At 40.5% G+C, this 17618-nt stretch overlaps 2 protein-coding genes across 2 annotated transcripts; one reads left to right on the top strand and one right to left on the bottom strand.

The window, feature by feature from the left end:
- Positions 1-1658: 1658 nt before the first annotated feature.
- Positions 1659-4462, bottom strand: mmachc (metabolism of cobalamin associated C). The gene is made up of 5 exons (XM_034229830.1): positions 4016-4462; positions 3694-3891; positions 3213-3365; positions 2936-3112; positions 1659-2443 (listed from the first exon to the last, which is right to left on the bottom strand). The coding sequence occupies exons 1-5, from the start codon at positions 4103-4105 to the stop codon at positions 2261-2263; spliced, it is 801 nt and encodes a 266-aa protein (XP_034085721.1). The 5' UTR covers positions 4106-4462; the 3' UTR covers positions 1659-2260.
- On the top strand, positions 3691-17580 carry LOC117555102 (BICD family-like cargo adapter 1). Its single transcript, XM_034229827.1, has 12 exons — positions 3691-3843; positions 5454-5531; positions 6352-6394; positions 6524-6684; positions 7356-7437; positions 8677-8848; positions 9172-9245; positions 9396-9472; positions 9581-9681; positions 9771-9856; positions 11034-11177; positions 14767-17580. The coding sequence occupies exons 2-12, from the start codon at positions 5466-5468 to the stop codon at positions 14916-14918; spliced, it is 1158 nt and encodes a 385-aa protein (XP_034085718.1). The 5' UTR covers positions 3691-3843; positions 5454-5465; the 3' UTR covers positions 14919-17580.
- The last annotated feature ends 38 nt before the right edge of the window (positions 17581-17618 follow it).

Raw genomic sequence — 17618 nt, 5'->3', positions numbered from 1 at the left:
AAACAGAGGGAAAAAGAGGAAGCTGCATCTTCAGGAGCATCCATCTTAATTTGCACCTTAACTGATTCTCTCTGACTCGCAGCCTACATGTTCCACTCTGATATCACTGTACTACTGGTGGTGAGGCATGCTGTACACACATTAGAGGAAAAACTGATTTCTCACCCACAACAACAGAGACCTGGAAACCCTGAGACCTGGAGGCTCGGCTTCTCCCTCTGACCAATTTCCCCAAAGACAATTATCCGTCCACCTTTCAAGAGGCATCAAAGGAGTCTGAAAAGTTTTCTTGTTGTCTAGTTTTGTGGTCAACATATGTTGTGTGGTAGACAAAAAGGAAAATGGTGCAACACATTTATCTTTTAGTTATTATTCTGCTTAGACTTTACTCTGCTTAAAGCACATCATACCTGTGATGAATATAGTGAAATAACTAAAACAGATAGTCATTCTGATGTGACTTGTAACTGCAGAGTTATCTGACTTAAGTCATGTACATTGAAAGAGAGAACAAAAAGTGAGAGAGGGGGGAGGAAGAGAGGTGGGATAGAGCAACAGAGGAAGGGGATGGAGGAGAGATTGAGTATCTGGGGGAGTATAATTAACTCCATGGTCTGCTTCTCTGCAGGCCTGCGGCATACTGCTCTAAAATGCTGATTCAGTATACAGATAGACGGAGTAGCACAGTGAGGGAGAAAGGGGAGAGGAGAGGGATGCAGTAAGAGGGAGCTAGAGGTGGTGTTTTAATGAAGAGATAATGTAAAATAAAGCAATAGATAGCTCAGCGGGACGAAAACTCTCAAATGATGAAAGCGAAGAGTGAACAGTGAAGGCAGGAGAAAGTTAAGCTGCTTAAAGAAAAATAACATGAAATATCTATGATATAAGACTAACTTAACAGTTTCAGAGGATAGATTGTAGACTTTAGGATGAGAGGTGGGTTACCTGCAGTTACACTTTATTGAGCACCTTATTGAACAACTGCAGATGTTGCTGAGAAACAAGAGTGGACACTTTGTGTTATTTGGAGAACAGCGACATCTAGAGGTGTAACAAGATATTTAATCTGCACTGAGTTTCTACTGAAGACCTGGTGATAGACACAAGTACCTGCTTTGTTGCAGAAGAAGAAGACAAATTATAAAAAGATGAAAAACTCCCCCCCCCCCCCCCCCCACTGGTTGGTGGAATTTCTCAGTGGTCATTGGGTGTTGGAGGTAGCTTGTCATTGGTCTATGTAAATGTAGCTTTGTTAAAATGTATTATATAAAAAAGAAAGAAATACTCTGCTGACCCACAAACAGAGGGGTTAGTCACAGTTGAAAGTAGTCAGTCTGTCACCAGGGGGGGAGCCAGCTCACATCTATAATGCATCAAGCTTAGTGTCAGGTAAACTGGAGACAAGGATGAAGCTGAAAAGAGATGATGGATGGCACAAATACTCTGGAGTCACATCATAAAATAAAGTTATAGTTCTGGAGGTATAATTCACACATTTCTAAAGCATCAAAGCAGAATTCTGTTTTATCATAACCCCTATTTAATCTGACAGTCATTTGCTGAATAAATGTTCAGTATGTTACAATAAAATAATGTTAATGGCCACATTATAATGGGTTGAAGTTAAAAACCTCAGAGGAAAAACTCAAAACTTGGACAAATTCAACCAGTATTTATAAAAAAAAAGATACGTTTGCTTTTTTTTTGTATAATGGGGAAGCAATCCTTTTTTCTTCTTCAGTGTGATTGTTTTCCTGATTTTAGTCAATCTAGATAGGGTCTCTAACCTTACATAATATTTGTTAAAATAAGATCCATGGAGTCATACATTAATCTTTTGTTTATTTTATGGCCTCAATATATAAGCAAATGTAAATATTCCAGAAGGAGTGTTTGTTCTCTTTGGGTTCATTTACCAGCATGTACAATGTTCCTTTTAAAAAATAATATCTCAAAATAATTGGTTTAAACAAACTCACACAGTTTGCATCAGCAGCGCACATTTTGAAAACATATTCATAGATCCAAGTATGTTCCTGTTTCAGATGCTAGGAACTGCCTTTTCTCAATGGTGTGGACAAATGTAGTGAAGACTATGATGAAACACATCATAAGAAGGCCATAAAGCAGTTGATGTTCATGCGCAAGTGCCTGAAAAGTATCCCTTGTACCTTAAAAAGCTTTCAGCAGAGCCTTACAAGCTCAGCAGTGGAGGTTTGTTCTCAGAGAGGATCTGCAATACTTCCACTCTTCAGCTGTTTCAGCCATGTCCGGTCACCTGACTCTCTGTGTCTGATGTTGGATCAGGTTGATCGCTTTCCCTCGAAAAGAAACCCCAAGTCTTTAGCAGAGCAAACCGCTCAGCAGGAGGAGTTGCAAAGTAGTCTTTTTGTTTCTGAGAGTAGATCTGGACTGGGCGGACGATGTCTCTGTAGCTCCAGTCCTGAGGATGGAAAAGATTTCTGATTAACTTTGATTCATCATAAAGTTAATAACAGGATGAACACCCATTCGAACATACCCTAGAGTTGTTGTCTAAAATGTGCTTAGAATCACAAACAATATCTCTCCACCAAAATCCAGGGAGACAAATTACTCAACAGAATAAAATAATTGCTTGTCAATAAAACTGAAATTACTTACATGTAAAATATTTCACACATTATCCTCAAACAAAATACTTGCTTTTTTTATCCAGCAAAATGTGAGGTCCTTATATAAAAGAATATAGAACAAATCATGTTGAAATCTATATTCTCATCTCAGCACCTACAGTACAGACAACGGACATATATCGGATAGACAACCACAGTTGGGGGTCTCTAATCTAAAGGCCATCGGTCTGGAGATCTGACATTAAAGCGTTTGGTTTCCCCTGTGGTCCATTCAAGTTTGTGTCTCAGGTATTATGGATGACAGTGCTGAGGTCCTGTACCTGCCAGCGATAGTTGAAGGCCTCCAGCAGCTGAATCCTGCCCTCTCTGGACGGCACACAGTCAGGAGGAGGAGGCTGCACCATCTCAGAGCCCACCGTCACACCTCCAAACACCAACAGGGCGCGGATGGCAAACCAGCCCCCGAACCTCGGATGCACACACACTCCGAACATCTTCTGTGAGTAAGAGAGGGGGAAAGCTAAGAATGGAAACATTGCACTACAAGAGTGTAATAAGACTTAAACATTTAGATTCCTCATTATTGAATAGCGTTACTTTTTCAGCCCAGGGTTGGTCTTTGACATCAGACTGTTGGTAGTAGTAAGCTGCTCCGGACACGTGAGCCGCAGTCTGTGCCAAGAACTTCGGCTTCCTGCTGGGAAGCAGTTCGTAGTCGTACCTCACATCCACTTCCTGTCCTGGGAAACACTGCAGCACGGGGAGGGGAGATGGGCATATTGAGGGGTTACAACCTGATCATGGAAATATCTAAATTCCAATTGAACTGATCATAAAAACTCGTTTTGTCTGCTGCAATGGCAAATAATAACACTTTAAAAATATACATTTGAGTTGGTTATAAACAAATAAAATTGAGATATGGTTATTTGTATGTATCAGACGTTTAGAACTTTGCCTTGGTTTCTGTTTCTGTATCCTATTAGATCATGCTATGCACAAAGGGCAGGTATAATAAGCTGCAGTCTGCAACTTTATAAGTAAATACCTTTAGTCAAAATTGTGCTACACCACTTACCTGCAACACAGCAGAGGAGACGCAGCGTTTGACACACTGGTCTATGGGGTCAGACAGTCCCTGGCAGCCCCTCTCCTCCACGAAGGGCAGGAAGGCTTGTTCAAACAAAGCAGGAGTGCTGAGCACCACCACAGCCAGGCAGTCATCTGGGTGAGCGAGGCGCAGGGTGGGAGGAAGCAGAGAGTTATACCATCCGACCTGTGGACATGTTGGGACAGTCAGAGAACAACACAGGCAGTATAGTACCGTAGATGCATTAAATTGTATTTCCCCCACTTTTAAGTCCTTCCGGCTATCAAGAAATACACAAGTGCAAACATACCTTAAGAGGGTAAACTTCAAATCCAACTTTTGATAAATAGTTATCCAACAGTGCTGTAATGCTTTCCACATTGGTAGTGGAAGCCGCCATTGCTGCATGTCAATACAAAGCTTTGGATTGTGGGATATGGTGTTTTTTAATTAACCGTTGTCAGAAAACTAATCTCGTGCCTTTTCTTTAAAAATCTCTTCTAACAAGGAATGACAACAATATTATATACAATGTATATTGTTTCTGAGAAAGTCTATTGATGCTCTTTACCTATTTTGCCGGTAAAGACAATAGTCACCATATACTACAATTCCCAGAAGTCAACACGCGGCTACGTCATACGCAATCACGTCGCCGTTATGGGCTCCTGGATTTAAAAGTGGAGTCGCAAGATTTTCTGTGAGTAACGTTAGCCTGACTAGCCAGCTAACCTAAACATTTGTATTGTTTTCCTTTGACATTAACTATTCTCTTCTCAGCGACCGGTTCGCATGTTATAATCAGAAGAAGACTCACTAAGTGTATAAGAAACGGTTAGTCATTATTTTTCCAACCAAGACAACAAGGTTATAAACGCTGTCAGTCACCTGCTAACTGAAATTAGCTTCGGTTAAATCAGAGGCTCTTTATAGTCGCTACGCCCCCTTCGCGTTATCATGACTGGTGTGTTTTGGGAACCCTGCTTAGTGTCCTTGGTTTTTGCATGTATCTTCTGTTTGTTTCTGTTACTGATCCTTAAAGATGGCAAAATATTCCCCATTGTCCTGAAGATACGAGGCTAAATTTGTCAGGTTACGATTAGGAATAATTAAGTGAAAAGTTAAGAAAAACGTATCCTCTGTTTTTGAAAGCCCTTGTTAGACATTTTATGTGAAGTCTCAACTCTGTCTGAAGAAAACCCATTTGTAAATAGATAAAAGTGAGATAATCCATTGTATTTTCACATCTAGTCCAAATTGTATCATGTCTCTATCAAAAACCAGATATTCCTTAAAACACAGTTTCAGATTGAGGACAGATTCATCCGTTTTGGAAATGCAAAAATGGGTTGTTTTTTCTCATATAGAGAATATTTGTCCAGGTCCACATCATAAAACACTTCAGACTCATTCTGGAGATCAATGTAGGCTCCTTACATTGCCAGACAGCCTGCACATTTTTACCAGCTAATAAACATCACTACAAACATGCAAAAAAATGTCAACCCCTGCTGTAACCTAATCCCCATCAGAGTGTCAGAGATCTCTACTAGGTGTTACCTCACAGCCCAGCCACAAAGCAAGTCTAAAGTTACTGTCTCACTATCCCACAGTGGTTTTTGATGTTGCAATGTCACTGTCCACACAACACTTATTTAAGTCGTGTTTTTGCGCCAAGGATAACAAAATTAACTGACTAATGCTGATGAATGAAGCATTTATTGACAACTTGATGCATTTCTTTCTAGGTTAATACCGACATGAACTGGGACACTCAGCTGAGTTCTATCCTGTTAGTGGCTGATGGCAGCGTTGCAAAGATGAGGGTAAGTAGATTCAGATTTCCTTACCTTAATGAACTAGCCTAGCTGGAAATAAAAGACACTTTTTATTGTTTGCATCAGTAAAAGAAGTAACCTATTCAATTTAAGAGAGCCTGTGATCTGCTGGTAATTGTCATTATTGGTTTGATCTGTAGATGGCAGTGACGCTTCACTAGAAGACCACAATTACCACTTTGACAAAGAGCAAAGGATGTGAAAAAAGCCTCTCTTTCTGTTAGAGTAAAAGGGTTCATGGACAACATCTTATAACTACATTTTTGTATAAGTCTTCACAAGCAAAGAACATATCGTTTTAGGACAGAAATTCTCTGAAACGAGTTAAATTGTCTTGTTATTACATTGATTGGTGACTCTTGGCTTAACGGTTAACCCAAGGTCCTTGTAGTTACAGGGATGACTGGCTCAAGTACAAATAAGGACACTCAACCTTCCCTCTGTGAATTTACAACTTCATCTTTTTAAACAGAGGTTTATAGTTAAAATGTGTCAAACAAAGCAGTATAAAACAACAGCAGCATCTCCATGGATGAAAAAGTCTATAGCCATGTTGCACAGCAGCTATAGAAGATTTTAGTTGACACATTATTGGATCGTTAACTATTTTTGTTATGCCTGTGTATTGTCGGTGTTGTTTATAATATGTGTATCAAGATGGATGCCTTGTCTACTGCAAACCACGTCAAGGAACCTGAGCAAGAACTATGTTGTTTTTAAAGGGTTATTTAGTTGTCTAGATTAAAGATGTGAGTGAGAACGTTTGGTAATTCCCTAATGCTCTTAAAGTGTTTTTATGTGTTCACAGGAGAGACTGACGTCACCAGGGAAATTTGCTAAAGGAGGAGAAGGTGGGTTAGCTATTGTCAGTTTCTTTATATGACTAAAAGGGACATTGTTGTGAGTGTTACTTGCTGAAGCGAGAAGGACACTGGTTTGAACTCTCACAGTCTCAACCTGACACGCCTCTTCCTCTACAGATTTGTTTCCAACCAGGGAGAGGCTTCATGGTTCAGATTTTGGCCCTCCTGCTCTTCCTCCTCGATCCCCCCTGCTCCGCCAGCCTTCCCCCTCTCATGGTCCCACAGTTCAGTGGGCAGACCTCGTTGCCATCCAGTCACAGCTACAGATACAGAGCCAGGTGTGTGAATGTTTGTTTAATCAATCCAAGTGTGCAAAATCCAACAGTTACCACAAAGTAGCAAATATTATGGCATGTATACTCAGTGGGTACTTCATTATGTACACCTGGACGATCTAATACAACGGCTGTACCATAAGATCTAGCACGACCAACTTTATACTACTCGTTTTTTGTTGACTATGTTGGGAATTTGAGAATATAATGACTTTTTAATGTCGAGGTTGTATTTTACAGTGATGTTGTACTAGACTACATTACTGTTGTTAGAAATTTGGCACAGAGGAAACACTAGCCAAGCAACATGGAGCAGGATTAAATCCTCTCAAGTTTACTGTGGATGACTTTATGAATGTCACTATTTTTGATTTGATTTAGCATATTCAGATGTCAAGAAAACATTGGTCTTTGTAAAAAGTCCAACTCAGCCCTCTCCCTCTTATTTGATCTCTGCAATCAAACTGTACTAAAGTTTAAAAAAACTGTGATACTGTCAGAAAACTTAAAGTATACCATTACATGTCACTTGTTACCAACCATTAAAGTACATTTTTTAAGGCAGCACACTTGGTTTCTGCTAGATTATTCAGATGTCCCTAATAAACTGGTCCCTGAGCGTTTAGAGATATCAGTGACAGAATTAAAACATGTTTTTCTTAATTTGTTTCAAGACAATTGAGTCTCTCACCCAGAGACTCCGTGACGTGGAAAAGGAGAGACAGTCTCAACAATGTGACGTCCAGACACTACAAGGTAACCTACTGACCATGACCTCTTACATCATTCTATACCGGGTCACATTATCCCCCCGCAAACACAGCAACACCTGAGTCCTGTCTATTGTTGAAAGTAATTATTATAATGTTCTAACACGAAATGATTATCAATCCTTTCAATTTAACTTAATCCTCCTTCTGTTTGAATGATCTCAGTCCTTAAATAACTTAAACACACTTTCATTTATTTCCCTTAAAATGGGTCGGGTCTGCTCTCTGTTCCGAGAATAACAACTAAACATGGAAAAGCAGCTTTTAGTTATTATGCCCCAACAATCTGGAACAAACTGCCCAAATCGTGCACGTCCGCTGAAACACTTCCTATTTTTAAATCTATTTGCCGCTGCTTTTAATTGAGCTGCTCATACTCACACTACAGTATGCCTTTTAGTCATGTATTCTGCACCTGCTGTGTTTATTTATTTTATTTATTTCATTATCTTTGCTTTTTATGCCTGTTTTTAAATGCCATTTCATAATGTATTTATGCTGTATTTGTTCTTAAATGTCTTTTGTTTTTATTTTGTATAGCACTTTGAATCACCACGTGCTGAAAAGTGCTATATAAATCAAATTGCCTTGCCTTTAACTGCATGTAACTTTTTCTTTTGTTTATCCGTTTCACTCTTTTCCTTGGGGTCTTATAAACACTTTGGGTCAACTGTGTTGTTGTTGAGCTTACATTAAATACACTTTTATCAATTTTTGCTCAGACTTCTGCATACTATCAGTTGTATTTAGTATATCTCAGATAATAAGACCGTGAGTGGAACTAGTAGCAAAAGCCTCACTGAGTCATTAAGCAACATGATTTACATTTCATTGAACAAGTGAGAAAAATAACCACATTTCTCTGACAAGGTCTAATTTATTTTCATTAAAGATGTTTGATCTTTGTCTATCCTAGATCTACTGTGGCTTGTTTTGTACCTCCTATCTATGTTGGTGTAGAAAAGAGTTTGCTAAGTGAATAAATGTACAACTATGATAATGATGTTTACAAATAATTGTTCACTGTGTCATTCAGTTAATATCCTACTAATCCTCCCGTCTTCATTCACTCTCCGCTACTAATGTCTGTAAAAGCAAAGTACACTCATCAAAGAAGGGTTCATCCATAATTAAATACATGAATAAATCATTACGATTTGTTCTCAAGGCTGCTAAGGGGGAAAAATAAATCTCTTCCTAAAAGTAACCCTCTGTTCTTCTCCAGAGGAGGTGCAGCAGCTGCGTGAGGAGCGGAGGACTCGGGCCGAATCGAGGAGTGATCACAGTCCAGGAGCCGAGAGGAGGATGGAGCAGTGGAGGAGGGAGGTGGGGCGTGAGCTGAGCAGTCTGCGGGGACACATCACCAGAGCCACGTCGCTAGGCAACCTGGAGGAGAGGTGCATTATGGGTGGAGCTGGAGGGGTGTAACTGTGTAGTAAAGTGATTATAGGTGCTCAAGATTGAAATGAAAATGTCTACACCTCGGTTTGCTGCTAGGACATTTTCATTTCAGGTATGATCCCCACTGTAGGAGAGAAAACGGTTATTTTGTTGTTGTTGATTGTTTCTATTATATTACATTTGTTTACACCTCAATTAGTCTCTTCCGGCACCTGGTTGTGGTTTAAGGTATTCAGTCTACCTGTTGTGTGCTGGGTTTGTGTGGAAAGAGGGAGATTTGGTTTGGATACCTTATGTTGACTTCATTTCTTTCCTACAGTTTCAGCTCTAAGCTCCGCCGAGAGGAACTGGAACACCTGCGGAGAGAGGTGGACCAACTGAAAACACAGCTAAGTGAGCAAAACACACACACACACACACACACACACACACACAACATCATGCCCTGCATTGATTCTGCGAGACTAAACCCAATGCTGGGCTCAAAAGCAGAGGCAGGCACAGTCTTGTTCACATCATCTGCTCTTTCTTTGCACCTGACAGGGAGACAGGGGGAGGACGCGTTCCTCCAGCAGGCAGAAGCCAGAGAGACCCGGAGACAGTACGAACACAGCTGCAAGGTACACACACACACACACACCAACATTATACCACGCGGCTTGTGTTTGCTCCTCTGTGTGGTTTTATTCTCTCAGATCCTGAACCTCTCATTGGTGTTCTTTGTTCAGACGCTGGAGGAGCTGACAGACAGCTACAGATCTCACAGCAGTGATCTGGTGAAGACTGTCTCTCAGTACTCTCACACACAACAGGAGGTTCGACAGATCAGGTACGTGTGCGAGCATGTACACACGTGTGTGTGTTCGTCTGTCTGTGAATTAACTTGCAATTAATCTCTTATTTATGTATAAACAACAGAACAACTGTGTCAGAAATGAAGGAAGAGTTCAGGAGACTCATCCTCAAAGAACATCAAACGACACCTTTGCTGTCGCACTCCTCGGGCAAGTCTCACTCCTCTTGTTGCCCTCACAGAAACACACACACACACACACACACTTACAAACACTTACAATTATTATTGTAAATGGCAACTAAAAGGAAAATAAGTAATGAAAAACAATAAAACTAAATAAAAACAATATCCGATTAAAAAAACTGAGACTAAACTGCAAAGATATTGCCTGGTTTAAACACTTCAAAACAACAACGTTAACACGCTGATGAAAAACATGAAACGGCGTGAATTTCTGTCTTTCTGTAGAACTAAATAACAAGAACAGAAGTTAAATAATGTAGTAGATTAAATGCCACTCAACTAAGCTATTCAGCTCTGGTCTTCCAGACGGTAGTGCAAGCGAGTAGCGGCCCGTCCACACGTGACGGCGTGCTTTGAAGCTTCAACTCTTCTGCCCATTCACTTTGAATGGGGTGACGTCATGCTTTGCCGAACTGCATTGTGGGAGCGTCGCTTCGCGTTGCTCGCTTCAAAAGTTGAGCAATGTTCAACTTTTGAAGCTTCGACGGAAGCTTCAGCCAATAAAATCATATGCCAGTACAAGCTCTAGCCAATCAACTGCCTGCTTGTGTGTCCGGGGCGGGAGATTCATGTGATTGGTTGTTGGTCGAGCTTCAGACACGCCCGCCGGCAAGCCTCAACGCACGCCGCCGTGTGGACGCTGCGTAAGGCATTTCAGACATTCTCATACAGTTCTCTCCCCCATTGACATCAGGACGGCAGATAGCTTGCACATCTTCCGGCGCAAACTGAAAACTCATCTCTTTCGACTCCACTTCGAGCGATAGAACTATTAACGAAGCACTTTTATACTAATAAAGGGCTGGCTTTTCTAAAGCCAGTTGAGTAGCACTTGAAATGTTTTTGCTCTATGTACTTTTATGATTCTGTTTTCTTCAAGTTGTATTTTGTTGGACGAACGCACTTATTGTAAGTCGCTTTGGATAAAAGCGTCAGCTAAATGCAATGTAATGTAATGTAATGTAATGTGTATTGTATGAGTATGTAGCCACTTAAAAACTGAAACAAACAAACTAAAGTCAAAACTAGTTTAAAATACAAACCCGATTTGAACCTTGGAATGCAAACAAACTAAAACAAACCCCCACATTAAATACATATGATGATACAAATATTAAACCATGTGCTTCTATTTCATTCAGGTGCTTCTCCTCTCCCGCTCCCTGGCAGCCTCGGTCGGGGGGGCAGAGTCGAGGCGGACTCTGACTCGGAGGACTTCAGCCCGACGCCGAGCCTGGCTGAGATCAGCTCAGATGATCTGTCATGGCTCGATGATAAAGACCCTGGTGAGGACGAATGATTTCTGAATAAAATCGAAATGACCCAAACATGGGTTCATTGTGCATCCACAGGTACTTTAGTACAGTGTGCTGACCAGAGATGGTAAAAGTACACACATCCTTTACTCAAGTAGAAGTACTGATACTCGTGTTTAAAAATACTGACTAAACTTCTTCACACAATGAAAAGTAAAGAAGTATGGACTTCGAAATGTACTTAAGGCGAGACACGGCAGGCAAAAACATCGTTTTTCAAGTACTGGTCAATTTTGAGATGTTGTGCTATTTTGATTCCATAACATGTTTTCTTTCAGGCTTTTGGAAGGAAAACGTACAAAATACACATTTAAGTGTTTATTTTACTATAGTTTGTCTATTTGCGTCTGTAGATTTCTCCTAATTTCACCAAAAGTTAGCATTCTAACGTAACATAAAGTACCGCGACCGCTGTGTGCACCATGTCAACAGAGGTATCGCTGGAAAGCTGTGTCTCTCCTGCACAATCTCATCGGATCCAAATATGGTCATTTCCTTTGTATCAGCAACCAATCGTGAAAGCACAAAGGGGTCTTAAACCAAGAAACGAAATCTCATTGGCTGGTGTCAATTTCTGACAACGTGATTCGTTCAGATGCGTCACGTGGTGTGCTAAAACACTTCCTGGTTAGCTTTCAGCTAGAAATTGAAATCTCAAAATGCCAAAAGAACGGCGAAAAAAACGTTCACAGAGAAGACGACAACAATTGTCACTTGCACGAAGCAAGGTTATATATAAAAAAATGACCCTGAACATGAAATACCTTCACGGAGTGCGTCGATGCGCAAGCTGTCATTCAAAGAACAGGAGGGTTTAGCTAGCGCCTCACTGCAATCTTTAAAGGTCGTTTTCTCAAAATGAGTTTTTTCTCCTACTCTGAGTTCGAAATTTCAACTTCAGTAGCACGTAGAGACACCAAACCTTCCAGTTATATTCCTATCAATATTATGAAGGCTTTTACAGAAGGGTTTGTTCATATATAATTCATAGCCTGAATTATACAACATTGTATACCTAAAAACATGGCGAAAATGGATATTTTAGGGCTGTTGACAGTATTTTCTGATTTATGGAATGATAAAAAGAGATATCCAATATCCCTTCTGTAAAAGCCTTAGATACTAATATGACTACAAAATGAAACAAGAATTTTGAATCTGGCTATATCCAAAGTTCAGATTTCGATTCCTGAAATGTGTTAAAATATGTGCATATTTAATGAGATAATGGATAATTTGCATATTTAAACATGCTATTTCAGAAAACTTGTAATACAAAAGACAATTGCCTTATTGTAAGTAATTAACTGGAGAAATTTCTAGCTGATACCTTTTAAGTTAAAAAAATTACCCTATTCACCTGGGGTGTCTCGCCTTAAGTAAAAAGTACCAATAACTACCAACTGTTTTAAAGAGTAACTGACCTCCCTTTATATTAATAGAACAATAATGTCATTGTTAGCTAATGAATGTTTCGATGCTGAACAACGGCAACATGAGCAGGTCTCCTTTGAAAAAGAGATCAATGATCTCAAGGGATACACCTGGATAAATAAAGGCTTGAAATGAAATGAAATGACAAAGTTCTCATTGGTCCCTCTTCTTTAGAGAAGACCAGGAAATGATGGATACACGGATTGTGTTAAAATCAATAGGCACGCAATGACTCTAAATAATAATGATCACGCCTCTAAACACAGATTAAAACTAAAGTAATAAACCTGTGTTGAAAATGTAACAAGTAGAAAGTACAGGTATTTGTGTTAAAAATGTAAGAAGTAAAAGTAAAAAGTCGCCGTGGAGTAAAGTACTGATACCAGCAAAATGTACTTAAGTACAGTTACGAAGTATTTGTACTCCACTACTTCCCACCTCTGGTGCTGACTCATCAACTCCAGGTGTTTCCATTATTCGTATTCGGCCCACTAACTCAAACATGTCGTGACAATATGATCACTCGCTCCAACCAAGAGAGAATGTTGTGCAGGGCACCAGATGGACGGAGAGTGATGGCAGTTCAAGCAAGATGGGACATGTAGTTCCCCCTCCTTCCCCTCCCCCACACATCTGGCTCAACCTTCACTCTGATTTATCCCAGGCGATCTGGCTCAGCACTCGGCTGTTTGCCATTTCAGACAAGAGATAGTTTGAGCACTTAGACATGTTGGGGAAAAATTCGTATTTGTCTCTTACCGTGAGTCAGATGAAAGGATCGATATTACTCTCACATCTCCTCTGGAGTCGCTGCTAATTGCCTCGCAGCCTCACAGTGACGACAGGAATCCTGGAAGTCTCAGATGCTATCCAAGAATAAGTCCTCCACACTGCTGTCTGTCAAACTGCTGGGTTGTTTTTACCCTTACCCTTTACGCAGTTTATGTGTAAATTAGGCAAATGATAAAGTTAATTATTGAGTTCAGAGGTGCTGGTAGGTGGATGTTGTTACCTATGGACAGAGCTAGCTGTTTCCCACTGTTTCAAGTGTTTATGCTGAATTAAGATAAGGCTGTTTCTTCTCGTCTTCCTCACAGCAAGAATGTCTATAAGCTTATTTCACAAAATGACAAACTTTTTCTTTAACTAAATCAAAAGGGGATATCTCGTGATGAAAACAGAAAAAATAAAGAACATTTCAAAATGAGTGATATAACAGAATTGAGTAAATGGATCTAGATGTGCAGTACCATTGTGATCCAGAGTGTAGACCCAGTGTGTGTCTATGAGCAGATGAAGCCGTAAGGCTCTAATAGCCTCTCCCACAGTTTCTGCATAGCTCGTGATTTCTCTCTCTCTCTGTGTGTGTGTGTGTGTGTGTGTGTGTGTGTGTGTGTGTGTGTGTGTGTGTGTGTGTGTGTGTGTGTGTGTGTGTGTGTGTGTGTGTGTGTGTGTGTGTGTGTGTGTGTGTGTGTGTGTGTGTGTGTGTGTGTGTGTGTGTGTGTGTGTGTGTGTGTGTGTGTGTGTGTGTGTGTGTGTGTGTGTGTGTGTGTGTGTGTGTGTGTGTGTGTGTGTGTGTGTGTGTGTGTGTGTGTGTGTGTGTGTGTGTGTGTGTGTGGTGTGTGTGTGTGTGTGTGTGTGTGTGTGTGTGTGTGTGTGTGTGTGTGTGTGTGTGTGTGTGTGTGTGTGTTTGTGTGTGTGTGTGTGTGTGTGTGTGTGGTGTGTGTGTGTGTGTGTGTGTGTGTGTGTGTGTGTGTGTGTGTGTGTGTGTGTGTGTGTGTGTGTGGTGTGTGTGTGTGTGTGTGTGTGTGTGTGTGTGTGTGTGTGTGTGTGTGTGTGTGTGTGTGTGTGTGTGTGTGTGTGTGTGTGTGTGTGTGTGTGTGTGTGTGTGTCAATGTTCCCGGAAGAGATTACTATCTCTGCTCTAAATGTTTCCCAGAGTGACTTGGGCCTATGGAGCCTGGCTAATTTGACAATTGCATACACACACAGAAACACACTCGTACTGGCACACACTTGTTATGAGAAAACATTTGAATGTCTTCCAGCCTTAATCCCACAAGAGGCACTCAGTCAGTCACACACACAAAGTAACTGCTCCTTCTCCACTCTTCATCTCTGCCAGCTCTTCATCAGGAGCCGCGGGTGCGTCTGAGCGTTCAGTCCACACGGAGCGACTTTGCTGGCCCCGGATCAGATCTCGACGATGGCGATGATCTCCTTGACGAAGACGTACACCCAGATTTAGAATCAGACCTCAGTCTTGCTGACCTTTGACCTCTTTATAAAGTGACTGTTCTGTTATTTGAATTGGGAAGGATTCAGCAACATGAAGACTTTTTCTGGCTCTCCAATACACTACCTGATATGAGTTATTTCTTTTAAATTGATACCATCAGTACAATAAGGAGTTTTAACCTCTATTCTGAAACCCAAAACAAAAAAATAGAAGTATTCAGGTTAACAGAAACCGCCATATGGCTCATTTCCTTTGTGGTCTCAAGGGTAAGGAAACAAAGAACAGCAAACAGCAGACTTGGCATCAAACAGAGGCACACACAAATAATAACAAGTAATTAAGTCATCCTATTTAGTGTTATTGCTTAAACACACAATATGTAATTTTCTGCTGTTGTGGGTCTCTCAATCCAAACAAACACGGAGTTTGGTGGTGTAGTTACGTAACTTAGGATCATGGGAGTCTTCACCATCCTTGCAGACAGCCTCTCATAATTAGGATGACTTGACTTGATGCAAATAGACCAGGTGGTGTAAACTTGAAAGAACACACATCAGTTTCACGTTAAAATCATTGTATCTCCGATGCTCTAAGGCAGACTATAGATAGACATGATAGAGGGGCTTCAAGTGTCATTATTATACATGCATATATTGAATCGCTATGAATGTTTGTTTAGTTAAGCCCCCGGATAACTTAAGATCAAGATGTCCAATGACTAAAAGTATTCATCCTATATAAATATAAAGGTATTAAATGCATCTACGATTGCGTGCAAGTAAAAAACTGCCGCTTAAAACTGGATACTATTTATGACACCATCTGGTTTCTACAACGCTGATTTTGCACAATGGTGATACAACGCCAATACAGGAGACTTTATTGAATGCCGTTACCTTTATTACAATGGAGGATTTCTCTTGTTATTTTCGTCGTTTTTAGACATCTTAACACTGAAAAGTTAAATGTTATACCTTCTATAGACCTGCCTATATATGTAAGTAATGCATCGTTTATTCTAATGTGGAGACTTTCTATTAATAAGGGGAATTCTCTAATGATATTTTAACCAGTTATTTGTGAGAATACCAGAAGTTTTAAGGGAGTTTTTTTCTTTCTTCCTGATATACTGTATTCGTTAAACTGTCCTGTCCCCTGTGGCACACCCAGGCTCCTTCTACCACAGTGTTCTGAAACAAACCACAAAAAGCTTTAGCATTGTTTTCCTGCCATCGAGTTAGTTAGTTAATCCCCTTTAGCTCACACATGCTCAGACTGGTTGGATGCTGGGAACACACTGAAGAGGCAGGCAGCTGTTTGTGATTCTTTGTGAGAGAAACAGTTTTCATGCTGGTGGGTATCTTTGTGCCTGAACAGTCGCATTTATTGTATTCAGCTTTCTTTCCTACTGTAAGGCTGACTGAGTTAACCGTTTGCCCACAGTTTTGAAATCAGTCATTCCCCTTAGGATATGAAACTTTCAATGTTGCCACACCCGCTGCACCCACGCGCGTCACTGGAGATAAATGATGGGTCTTGCCAGAGTCAAGGAGAGAACCAAGCGCTGTAATTGGTTGGCTAAACCACAAGGTTTATTTTCAGTCAGAATATATAAAAAATAGTTATATTTCGGGCTCTCCTGATTACAGATTGTTTGGGATAGGCACGGTTTTGGTGAAGTTTGGGTCTGCAGGACATTCCCCTCTTACCATAATTACAGTGGGATCCATTAGAAAATCTGCATTTGAGTAGCAAAAACAGAGACCACAGTATACATATACTTCCTCAAGTTGGTCATTTGTATCAATCCATTTGTTATATCATAAATAACTTGTGAAAATGCACGTTGATGTAGGCTTTGACACTACTTGATGTACAGTAATGTATCAAGATTCACAGTCAGCTTTAAAGTCCTGTTGTTTTTGTACTAAATGTAAGCTACACCCTTCAGTGTAGCAGAGTAATGGATTTTTTAATGGACTTTTTTCTTCCTGAGATAATGCACTCTTCCATCCAGGGGAAACCTGATGAGGGATGGGGTTTTGATTCCTGGTAATGCAGGTGAAGTGAAGACAAAGAGGAATCAGAAATCTATAAACATTATTGAGGCACCAACACGTATTTGAATACCCACAGCCCAGTTAAAACATTCCAAAGTCCCTTTATGCCCGACATGAGTCACACACTGTGCCAGGCTTGGTGTCAAGCTGTTTAATATTTCAGTATCCAGACACCCCCCACCAAGATCCCGGACCATAGAGCAGAGCCGTGGGGGGCAATAGGCAGGTTAGATGTTCAGTGGGGTGTGGATTTGGAGGCTGGGACTGAAAGTGATTATAGACACTATCCAGCTCATCTACCAAGACATCTCACTAGTCATCATTATTAAGCAATAAAAGACCTTCCAGGAAACAGTAACTGGCACAGAGCGGTACGTAACAGTATTTTAACAATCCTTTTCTAAGACACTCCTTTTAAGATTGTGGTTAAAGAAACATTTAATGAAGAAAAGACTCATTTATTTGTTGTTGTGGCCAGATACTGGCTGATGAATCAGACCATTCTACTGCAGTTGTAATGCATTTGCCAAGTATTGTGTACTGGTGCTGCAGTAAAGCAGTGCTCTTATTCATTCATTGAATGTCTGTATGGAAATGTTTTGTGTTTCTGTCTCAAACAATAAAAGGCTGTGTAAAAGTTGTAGGAGAGACGCTTGACCTTCTGTGGTTGCTTCTGTA

The sequence above is a fragment of the Gymnodraco acuticeps genome, unplaced genomic scaffold (genome assembly GCF_902827175.1).
Source record: "Gymnodraco acuticeps unplaced genomic scaffold, fGymAcu1.1, whole genome shotgun sequence".
NCBI lineage: Eukaryota > Metazoa > Chordata > Actinopteri > Perciformes > Bathydraconidae > Gymnodraco > Gymnodraco acuticeps.
The sequence above is the reverse complement of the archived record's forward strand: the minus strand, read 5'-3'. Positions and strand labels throughout refer to the sequence as shown.